The following is an 11,641-nucleotide window of genomic DNA, read 5'->3' on the forward strand; positions in this document are numbered from 1 at the left end:
ATCTGTAGAGAAGAGGAAAAAAACCTTGTAGTACCATGTTTGATAGGATAAGCCACAATTCTTTTTAAGCACATTTGATGAGATCACAGATGTTTATATGCCAGCTAGGAAAATAAACCTACTGTTCTCTTGAAAGGAGAAGTAATGAAATAGTTAGAGAGATAACTTTTCAGCCACTGTCTCAGTAGCCAGCTCAAAGCTGGACTCTAGGTTGTGCCCAGTAACGACTTATGAATGGAGAAACAACCTGCTGTTTGGTATGAGATCCCAGGTCAGCCCACGCTACTCACTGGGTTAGGAACAACAGACAGCACTAATGGCCAAATCCTTTAGCTGGTGGCCAGCTCTGAAAGGGGAGAAGTGTGTGATTCCTAATTGGTAGGTGGTGCATTTTTCTTTTGCTGTTTCCGAAAACTTCTTGCCGTGAGAAAACCTATTCTGATTGCTCTGTACATATTCTTGGGTTTTGTAGAATATGGCTTTATATTTGGTGTTATAAAAGAATATTTAAAAACACTCTCCTAATTTTAGGGTTGAGTTTAGAACAAGTGGACATACTGTGGCACTGCTTAGTAGAAGATTCTGAATGTTACGATGATGCACTACATTGGTTCCTAAATCAAGTACGAAGTAAAGATCAGCACGCTATGGGTATGGAGACTTACAAGCATCTTTTTTTGGAAAAGGTATGTAGAGAGTTAACCACAACCTTGTCATTCTAGTGAACGTGTTGCACTCATATCAGCACTATTCAACGTATATAAAATTGTTTCTGTGGTTAAATACGTCTTCAGCAGTCTGGGAGGGCTCCACTTGCCATGCAGTGATTTTTCTCTGCTTGGAGGGAAGAGGGGAATGGATTGGTGTGAACTCTTTTCACACTAGTATTGACTCGAGTGTTGCTTTGCAAATATCCTGTTTTGTATCTGAAGCTGTGTACTACTTCATTTCGATTTGAAAAAAAAAAAACCCAAAACCACAAAAAAAGCCCCAAACTATACTTTCCTTTATGATGAATAATTTACCTGACTAAAAAAAATGACTTTTCTTCCTTTTGGGACGTGTGTATAATCTCATCACTACACGCACTGAAAATAGCGTTGTGCAGCAGCAAAACTTTTTGCGGGGGTTGCCATCCATTTCAACAGATCACGTTATGAAATGGGTAGATTGTGCAGTAGCTGATGGCCCAAAACTATACTTTCCTTTATGATGAATAATTTACCTGACTAAAAAAAATGACTTTTCTTCCTTTTGGGACGTGTGTATAATCTCATCACTACACGCACTGAAAATAGCGTTGTGCAGCAGCAAAACTTTTTGCGGGGGTTGCCATCCATTTCAACAGATCACGTTATGAAATGGGTAGATTGTGCAGTAGCTGATGCAGTCTAGTTCTTTTTCAAGGTTGCACAGGTTTTGTCTAGGTTTATAAGAGTGTGAGGTTTTGAACAGGCACATCGTGTGTGCTAACAAATCGTCCTGCTGTTGAGGAGAGAAGCAGCTGATGTTACAGTAATAATTTTTGTCCCCTCTGCACTGTTAACAGTCCAGATCACGGGTAGAGAAAGAGGTTTGTTTAAGCCAATTGCAGTTGATTTTTTTGTATTGTGTCTGAAATTCAGAGTGTGATCTTGTGCAAGAATAAATTTTAATTGATCGACTACATTCAAATATGATTGGTAGTAACTGACATTTTTCTGTGCTAATGAAATAAGTACTATGTAGTTGCTATCTGTTCCAACACAGATTTTTTTTTCCATACTAATGTGAATTTATTTTATTTAATTAATTTTATTTATTTTGTTTAGATGCCACAACTGAAACCTGAAACTATTAGTATGACTGGCCTGAATCTCTTCCAGCATTTGTGTAATTTGGCTCGGTTGGCTACTAGTGCTTATGATGGTGGCTCAAACTCAGAGGTAAGCCTGGATTCTGTGCTCATGTTCTTCTTTCTGAGGGAAGTGGAAAGTTAAATTACTTACCTACACCAGCGTATCTCTTGAGAACTTACTGGCTTGAATATGGTTTACTGGTTTGAGATAGAATCACGGAATGGTTTGGGTTGGAAGGGACCTTAAAGATCATCCAGTTCCACCCCCTCTGCCATGGGCAGGGACACCTTCCACTAGACCAGGTTGCTCCAAGACTCATCCAGCCTGGCCTTGGACACTTCCAGGGATGGGGCATCCACAGCTTCTCTGGGCAACCTGTGCCAGTGCCTCCCCACCCTCTCCGGGAAGAATTTTTTCCTCATATCCAATCTAAATCTTCCCGCTTTCACTTTAAACCCGTTACCCCTTGTCCTGTCACTACAGGCCCTTGTAAAAAGTCCCCCCCAGCTTCCTTGTAGCCCCTTCAGGTACTGGAATGTGCTATAAGGTCTCCCTGGAGCCTTCTCTTCTCCAGGCTGAATGAGTAGTAATGCCACAGTCCATAGTGTGGGGTCTGTACAGATTGCTGCCTTGAGGAGAGCCCTGGAAGCTCACGACTCTGAAGTTCCAAATGTGGGTAGTGGAATGAAAATAAGAGGCCAGTGATCCTGACCTTCCCTCATGACTCTGAGGATATGTGGCTTTTATCTCTAGAGGCAGAGATAGGAAACCACATGAAAGTGATGACAGTTGCCTGCATAACTTTGTGCAGTTTATTATATTCTTAGCTAACTGAACTGTACTCCCTTTGTGTTTAAAGGATGGATTTGTGTCATATACTTTTCTAAGAATATTCAGATGGCATTTTGTTGGTGTATTTCATTCTGACTAGAAATCTGATGGAAAATGTGTCTCAATTTACGTATGATGTGCTTTACGAGTTTTTCTTCTGTAGCTTTTTGTACAGAGAAACTGTCTCAGAAATAAAATGATATATAGGATATTTTTCTGTGAATTGATGTGAGGCAATTTTAATTAAAATTTCTGTTCTTGCAATGAACAAGATCTTTAAGGTCCCTTCGAACCCAAACCATTCTATAATTCTATGATTCTAAGAATACCACTTGTTGTGTTGGTTTTAAGGCTTCATTTTAAAGTACTGCAGTTGGTCAAAAATGAAAATTCACTCTTTTGAATTTTAACCAATTTTCCTTGTGCTTCAAAGTATGAAAATGTTTCTGTGAAACTTAGAATTTTATAGGAATTGATGTGTGTGGTGATGAGAGCCCGAGCAGAGGGAAAACGGAGATATTTTTAGAAATTGCATCCAGAGGCAAATAAAATTTCTCAGGTCAGAAAAGCATCACTCCTGGCAAAATAATGAGGCATGGTTTATTTCTGTGTTGGCTTTCCTTTTGTCAAAACAGTTGTGTGGCATGGACCAGTTCTGGGGTATTGCTTTAAGAGCACAGTCTGGTGACGTCAGTCGAGCAGCTATCCAGTATATCAACTCTTACTATATCAATGGTATGAATCTTCATTTTAATTTTTGTTTTCTGTTTAAAACGTAAGGAGTATCTAGTGATACCCTCTTTTTATTCACAGTATCAAATGTGTAGTCTCAAAGTTGTGCTTGTATGATTTATTTTAACTGATGTTGCAGGTAAAACTGGTCTAGAAAAAGAACAGGAGTTTATTAGCAAGTGCATGGAGAGTCTGATGATAGCATCTAGTAACCTGGAGCAGGACTCTCATTCCAGTCTGACCATTATTGAAAGAGGACTCTTAATGCTGAAGACACACCTGGAGGCTTTTAGGAGAAGGTAAATAGCTCCACTGATGTATTTGGACGAAGAATTTATTTCCATTTCTCTTAGCATAATGATGAAGGAGGTATTTTTCTTTGTGTGAAGTAGAGACAGTGGGTAATTTTGAGAAGTAATGTATAAGGTTTGAACAGTTACAAGAGTTGGCCCTGTCCTTGTATAAAGACGTGGATGTGGTTCATGTTTCCTCATCCCTCACCAAAGAAACTTTCTGCTATTTTAGTTTTGTTTGAAAAATAATGAGAATGTCAATAACTTCCTCTTACTTCAAAAAAACAGTGAATGAAGGTGCAAGTTTTGTCTTTCCTCTCATTGTTTATTGAACTTTTGTGTTAAATAGGTTTTGCCAAAAATACTTTTTCAATGTTTTTACCTGCTTCTTAAGGTTTGCGTATCATCTGAGACAGTGGCAGATTGAAGGCACTGGTATCAGCAGCCACTTGAAAGCCCTGAGTGACAAACAGTCGCTACCACTAAGAATTGTATGTCAGCCAGCTGGACTTCCTGACAAGGTACGTTAAAAGTCCTTTTAAAAGTACATCCTACATTCTACATCCATTGTGCACTTGGAAAAATGAAACACGTGTTTTGTTTCAGATGACGATAGAAATGTATCCTAGCGATCAGGTGGCCGATCTACGTGCAGAAGTCACCCATTGGTACGAAAATTTGCAGAAGGAGCAGATTAATCAACAGGCACAGCTTCAGGAGTTTGGCCAAAGCAGCCGCAAAGGGGATTTCCCTGGTAAGCTGCAGTACTCATAACTCTCTTCTTCATCCTTATGAGGGTTCATCCCTTTAGAGCTTAGAAGATTATGGGTTTTTCTTCTCCGGATACCCTAAACGAGCGAGCATTATGACTTATTTTCTTGTAGCTGTAGTTACAGTTAGCATCACCCTCACTTCTAATTAATGGCTCTGTTTCTTGAGCACTGCCATTTTTTTGAAATAGCAAAGAAAATGCAGATCTGCTGAAGGTCCTTAGATCTAGCCAAGCTCAAAGACCCAGTAGACTTTCCCCACACTATTTTTTCTTCTTGTTGTTTTAGTTACATTGTTTTCTATAATTTTGAGGTTCTGTTACATAGAACTATATATTTTGTGAAATCTTTGCACTTCTGGTTCTGTGATTGATTCAGAATTTGAAGTCATAATTCATTTCAAGTCATAATTCATATATGTAGGGTATAATTATTTATTCCAGTCAGCTGTAAGATCTCCCTTACTCCTGCAACTGCTTTTTTATTTATGATCATCCTGTAGTACAAATGGTCATTCATCCTATTTTGATGCCCTTAATTTGGAATGCCACCCTACTCCTGAGACGGCCATTGCTTGCTTGCAGTGTGATGAATACGCATCCTGTTGTTGTTTGCTTTCTTTATGTGTTTTTGAGCTGACTGAAAATTTCTGCCTTAGCCTTCAGGAGGAGATTTTCTAAACCCTACTGATGCTATATATTATAGCACTTTTATCAGTTATTGCTCTTCAAATTTCTGCATTATCTTCTCCTCAGTGTTTTGTTTGCTTGCTTTCTCATTATGAGCAAGAGTTAGCATGTAATTCATATAATCTAAACACATTGTGTCCAGGAACGTCTTCTTCCAACATCTCTGACCATTTTTAAATGCTCAAACATGAATCTGACTTGAAGAAGGGTCTCTGCTTTGTTTTGTGCATGCCACCGTGTGTTTGGAATAATCTAGTCATATGATTTTTACTTTTCAGCTGCTAATTTTGACAAGATAGGACTGAAACTGACACTTGTGGTTAAAACCTGTAGTGTTACTCATCTGTACCCTATTTTGGGGACTGTTTTGTATAGATTGAAAAAAAGAACGAACTTTCTAGTAATGTTTTGTTGGTCACAAACATCTCTATGAACTATGGTTCAGTGTATTTACGACTGTTTACACATAAAAACTTGGGTCATTCTGCATCACAGGAGACACATATTGTAAGGTACATAGTGCACGCTTCTGTCTCAGTGACCTTCTACTATGTGCATTTTAATATACCTATATTAGTTAATCTGCCACAAAAACTCCTGGTTAGGAACCTGAAATGGCAATTATTTCATCAATTGAAGTAGAAATCTGAGAAGAGTTTATGAAATTACAGTAAAAATTAGTGTCTCATGATGTCAGAGTACTAGTTTTTCTCTTGTCTTTTCCTTATAGAGCTAAATCTTATCCTTAATTGGTTTTTAGTTGTTTTCTCACGTGGGATTTCAGTTTCATGAAATAGGCAGATAACAAAATTTTTGTATCAAGTTTTGGCTCTTGCAATTCTAGACTTGTACTTTTGTGTTTTACCACATTTTGTTTCATCTGTTGTTAACTGTGACTGCCACTTCCTTACATCGTTGGCCGCTTCAGCACTTCTGTTCACCTGCCTTTTCACCACTGGGTAGGCGGCCACTTCATTCCCAGCAGCTTTGCACCAAGTGCTGCTTTCATTTTCCTGCTCTTGGGATCATGGACAAATGGGTTGTCTGCAGTGATTCTGCCCCTCTACTCTGCTCTGGTGAGACCCCACCTGGAGTGCTGCATACAGCTGTGGAGCCCTCAACATCAGAAGGATATAGACCAGTTGGAGCGAGTCCAGAGGAGGCCACGGAGATGATCCCAGGGCTGGAGCACCTCTCCAGCGATGAGAGGATTGGGCTTGTTCAGCCTGGAGAAGAGAAGGCTCCAGGGAGACCTTATAGCACCTTCCAGTACCTGAAGGGGCTACAAGGAAGCTGGGGGGCACTTTTTACAAGGGCCTGTAGTGACAGGACAAGGGGGAATGGTTTTATGCTAAAAGAGGGGAGATTTAGGCTAGATATTAGGAAGAAGCTTTTTCTGAAAGCGGGTGGTGAAACCTTGGAACAGTTTGCCCGGAGAGGTGGTAGAAGCCCCATCCCTGCAAGTGTGCAGGGTCAGGCTGGACCGGGCTCTGAGCAAGCTGCTCTAGTGGAAGGTGTCCCTGCTCACTGCAGGGGGGTTGGACTAGATGACTGTTAAAGGTCCCCTCCATCCCAAGCCATTCTTTGATTCTGTGATACCAGTTGTCGTAAAAGGAAATGGAGTTTGAGAAGATGAAGACACTGAAAATGAATGTTGAACAGATTGTTGCAGAAGTGAGGTAACTTATTTTGGAAAACAAAGCTGCTGGTTCAGAGATGGGCTAAAAGAACCTGAAAACATTTGTTAGTTACAGATACGTTTCTGATGTTGTTGCCACATGCTTCTGTCAAGAAAGTATCCAAGAATGCCCACTAGCCAAAACTTTGGGAACGTATCTGTGAGCAGTAGATACATTCACATTTATTTAATGTTCCTTTTAATTCTCTATCACAACAATAAACTTCTTTCCCTCCCGTTTACCAGACATTTGCCACATAGTTCTTTTGAGGTCCCAATACCTTTTGTAACATCTCTGGCTCATCTGAAACCTGCATTGCTGAGAGAAACGTGGGATTGCATTTGCTTCTCCCTGTGATGGTCGCATTCTTTCTTCTGAAATGTGTTACTAGTTTGCTGAAGTGCAGAGGGTGGTAGATGTCTGTATTACGTCTGAGGATGATGTGTTTGCCTCCCTTTTTCTGTTTGAAGTTACTTTGGCCGACTGCGTGAGTAAGTTTCAGAGCAGCTAGCTGGGGAGGATGGGAACAGTGAGGTTATCTGGGATGATTCCCAACTCCATGTCAAACTTCATGGTTTTATTGTTTAAGTTTGCCACACATACACAGGCTTTTGTTTGATTTAACCCATGTCTTTGAATACTGTGTTCCTGTAGCCAGGTGATAGACTTGTGAAGCATTTTCAGGTAATGGAATTCAGAGTGCTTCCCAAGATTCCTGCAAGAGGTTCAAAAAAATAGGCTTTTCTGAAGAAGCCTCGTTGAAATATTGAAGCATAATGACAGTGTAAGGCTGCTCTTCACTGGTGTGGAGGACACGGCCTAATGTTGGGAAAAGTGTACCTGTAAGAAGAGTGGCTGAAAAGCAAAGCAAATTTCAATCCATGGCAAATATCTTTGTGCACCAGAATACGTGGTTAGGGCTATATCAGTACTCTGAGGCTTGAAGTCATTGTAATTGTTGGTTACTGCTTGATTGTCTGTGCGAAGTGAAATTGAACTCTTAGTCTTTTAATTGTTCAGATTTCTTACTCAGTGTTGAGAACTCTTTGAGGATGTTCTCAGTTTTTCCTTTCTAAGGTATATGACATCTTCAGTTCCAACTTACATTTAAGTCAGATTCATCATTGCTTCTTTGCCTTTGCTGACTATCGCAGGTTTGTGACACAAAGGGATTTTGTTTTTCATCACAGTCACAGTCCATTATCCTTCCCTGGAAGAGCATAATTTACTGCAAAATCTGGAAAGCATGTTTTAACCTGTATTGTGAACACTTTTCACCTTGAGATTTGGGTGAACAGTTACTGAAAAGGTTATTTCTGAATACACGCAAGTAAATGTAGTTTAACATAATAACCAGTTTTCGTAAGGAAATTGCATTATGTTTTTGCCTCGTTGTAATTGCTACTGAAGGGTGTACTGTTAGAAATAGGCCGTAGCACTTTCATTACAAAATGAAACTCTGATTCCAGAAATTTACTGAAATAAGTTCTTTTTTCTAGGTGGCCTCATGGGACCTGTGAGAATGATTTCATCTGGGCATGAACTGACAACCGATTATGATGAAAAAACGCTTCATGAGTTGGGTTTTAAGGATATGCAGGTATTACCAGCATATAGATAGCAGTCTCTGACCAGGATTGGTTGATCTGTCCCTTTTGGCAGAATGAAATACATGCATTTTGTCTGAATTGTTGAACACAGTCTGGTTCCATAGTAGCAGTGACTAGCTCTCTCCTTTCGCAGGTTAAAACCGAAGCATTTTTTAATGCTCGTCTGTAATTCTTTATCTCAGTGCAGAGTTCCTGTTAGAATGGTCTACTCGTAACTTTGCTGAAGTCAACAGTATGGAAAAGCCTGATTTGATCTGTATAAGTGTGAATGACATCACGACTCTTTTAGCGAGGTGGGACTGTAACAAAATGTAGCAGCAGATCATCACATACGTCCTTTCTCTCTGAAGGAAAATAAAACTCATACTGGACACCTTCAGGGATCTGTGGCTGATATGCTCACACGTGCTGCTGCTGACAGCAGTTCCAGCGGTCAGTCTTGACTCTTGCAGTTCCAAGTCGGGTGATCTGTTGGACTACATCTTTGATTGTTCGTTAGTTCCTTTTGCTAAATGAATCGGGTTAATTCAAAAGCAAAACTAGTTTGTAGAGTTATTTTTTCTTCCTAACAGGTTATTTTACAGAATTGAATTGTGGTGCAGTCAGATGAATTCTGATGCTTGCAGAACTTGGAGGAGCAGTAGTGTTCAGTTTAAATGGCTGGGTGTGATAACGAGTCAGTAGGAACAATTCATCTGAGAATGGCTTTCCACAAGGTGGTTGTGCCAGTGTAACAAATGTCTGCTTTTCCAGCCATGCTGCTATTGGTGTTGCTGTGCCCTCGCTAGCATTCTTCTAGTCCTTTGAGCTAATTCGTCTCATTTTTCCTCTGGCTTAGTTTTTGTGCCATTTCATTAATATACTGAGAAGTCTGACCAGTACTAGTCTCCCCAGCCTGAATGGCAGAAGAGATGAGGGACAAGGGACCACGACTGTTTACTGTTACAACAGCAAACTGTGTATGCAACGACACCTGACTGCCTTAAGTGAAAGCAAAACCAAGCTCTAATTACAGCAGCTGCTCTAAATGCTACTCACTAAAGATTTGACAGCAAAGATACTGATGTATCTCTAAGTTCTTAATTCTGATCCTGTTGAAAACACTCCACGATGTTAGTATATGAATTCTTAAAATTGTCTCTCTCCTCCTTGTTGTCTCTCTCTTTCTAGATGGTGTTTGTATCCCTGGGTGCACCGAGGAGAGAACGCAAAGGTGAAGGTGTTCAGCTTCCAGCATCTTGCCTGCCTCCTCCTCAGAAAGACAACATTCCAATGCTTTTACTCCTGCAAGAACCTCATCTTACCACCCTTTTTGATTTGTTAGAGATGCTTGCCTCTTTTAAGCCTCCTTCTGGAGAAGTGGCTATGGAAGATAGTGAGGTAATTTTATTAGAACAATTACGTTTACATCTTATTTAATTGGATCTATTTTTCCTATGTAGCCTACTTTTTGTGTATTCTATCCAGCTGCTAGTTAAGTTTATTGTCTGTATATTCACATTTCACGTATGGTATAATCATTGTCATGAGTTTTCTGATTTTCTTAACATTGTTCTGATGTATTTTAAATGTTCTGAATATTGTAGAAGCTATGAAAAATGTAATTCTTAAGAAAGAATATTGATTATTTAAATAGATGTGGTGACTAATAATGGGGATTGGCTTGAAGAAAGGTTTGTACAGGTTTTATTGCAAAACCTCAAGTTTTATGTCTTACATGTCATCATTAGCTTGTGGGAAATTAAGCAACTGCTAGTATATTTGAACCAGTGGTTTGAGTTTTACTTACACTCAAATATTTCAAAATATGTGACATGCTGTAAAGATAATGGAACTTAGTTTCTTGCAGGTTCAGTGCGACTTCAACTGTCATGTTCAATTTATGAATTTACATTGGATAGGAAAGAGATAGCTTCTTAATTAAGACCTAATACATTTTTGGACTTTTATTTTCACAACGAAGTTTGCAATAAGAATTGTTCTATTGTTGTCAGAGTGCAAGGTGTGAAGAACTCCATCTCCATGCAGAAAACTTATCCAGACGTGTCTGGGAACTGTTAATGCTTCTGCCAACATGCCCTAATATGTTGCAGGCATTCCAGAATATTTCAGATGAGCAGGTAAACAAGAATGTTTGTTTTCCATGTTTAGCTTTATTATACATGGATGTTTTAGTGTCTTGTGTTTTCATTGAATTTTCCCCAAATAAGAATGTTAAATATTAAGTATGTTAAGTATGCTGAGACACCAGTAAACCTAATAAACAAATCTAATAATTCTTATGAAATTAAACTAAACAGAGATACCAGTTTAGTTCCTGAAGTTTGTTTTTAGGATTTTTTTTTCAAATATGATTTAATATAAGAGAAGAATAGTCAGTACTAATTGTCACCATCTTTTGGTTTGAATTGAAACAGCAGGTTCTTCATTTGCAGCCTTACTTTAACATTGTGACTGTTGTGATAGTAATCCCTCTGTTCTCTCTTCCATGAGTTCAATACATGGGTACTTACCTAGTCATTTTTTTTCCCTATAGATGAAAATTTTGCCTCTTTTAAAATTCTTCAAATAACATAGTAACAGGTTTTAGATGTTATGGTTCTTTATGGACAGATGCATCAAAATTTTGGTGGAAGTCAGAGGATAACATTTGGCTTCCTCTACTTGAGGAACACGGTGACTTATGGGATAGGAGACCCTCTTGGGCATAGCAATCACAAAATGATAAGAGTTTTCCATTCTTGGAGAAGTAAGGAGGAGGGTCAGCAGAACTGCTACCTTGGGCTTCCAGAGAGCAGACTTTGGCCTGTTTGGACTGGCTGGCAGAGTCCCTTGGCAGGGAGTCCTGAAGGGCAAAGGAGTCCAGGAAGGCTGGGCATTCTTCAGTTCAACAAGGCAGCAGGGAAAAAGACCGGCCTGGCTGAACAGGGAGCTTTGGCTGGAACTCAGGAAAAAAAGGAGAGTTCATGACCTTTGGAAGAAGGGGCAGGCAACTCGGGAGAACTACAAGGATGTCATGAGGTTATACAGGGAGAAAATTAGAAGGGCCTCATTCAGTTTGCAGACACCACCAAGTTGGGTGGGAGTGTTGATCTGCCTGGGGGTAGGAAGGCTCTGCAGAGGGACCAGGACAGGCTGGATTGATGGGCCGAGGCCAGTTGTATGAGGGTCAACAAGGCCAAGTGCTGGGTCCTGCACT

The 11,641-nt window shown here is 39.8% G+C and overlaps 1 protein-coding gene across 1 annotated transcript in view; it reads left to right on the forward strand.

The window, feature by feature from the left end:
* The window catches only part of USP34 (ubiquitin specific peptidase 34), a gene marked incomplete at its 5' end in the record, with an annotated part of 89,312 nt that overhangs the window by 20,500 nt on the left and 57,171 nt on the right, over window positions 1-11,641 (forward strand). Inside the window, 9 exons of the mRNA XM_010151426.1 lie at window positions 532-686; window positions 1,812-1,925; window positions 3,305-3,404; window positions 3,541-3,700; window positions 4,089-4,215; window positions 4,301-4,448; window positions 8,332-8,432; window positions 9,613-9,822; window positions 10,437-10,562. Of these exons, the coding sequence (XP_010149728.1) occupies window positions 532-686; window positions 1,812-1,925; window positions 3,305-3,404; window positions 3,541-3,700; window positions 4,089-4,215; window positions 4,301-4,448; window positions 8,332-8,432; window positions 9,613-9,822; window positions 10,437-10,562 (1,241 nt within the window). The remainder of the gene's footprint in view (window positions 1-531; window positions 687-1,811; window positions 1,926-3,304; window positions 3,405-3,540; window positions 3,701-4,088; window positions 4,216-4,300; window positions 4,449-8,331; window positions 8,433-9,612; window positions 9,823-10,436; window positions 10,563-11,641) is intronic.

This window comes from Eurypyga helias, unplaced genomic scaffold (assembly GCF_000690775.1).
Source record: "Eurypyga helias isolate BGI_N326 unplaced genomic scaffold, ASM69077v1 scaffold9685, whole genome shotgun sequence".
Taxonomy (NCBI): domain Eukaryota; kingdom Metazoa; phylum Chordata; class Aves; order Eurypygiformes; family Eurypygidae; genus Eurypyga; species Eurypyga helias.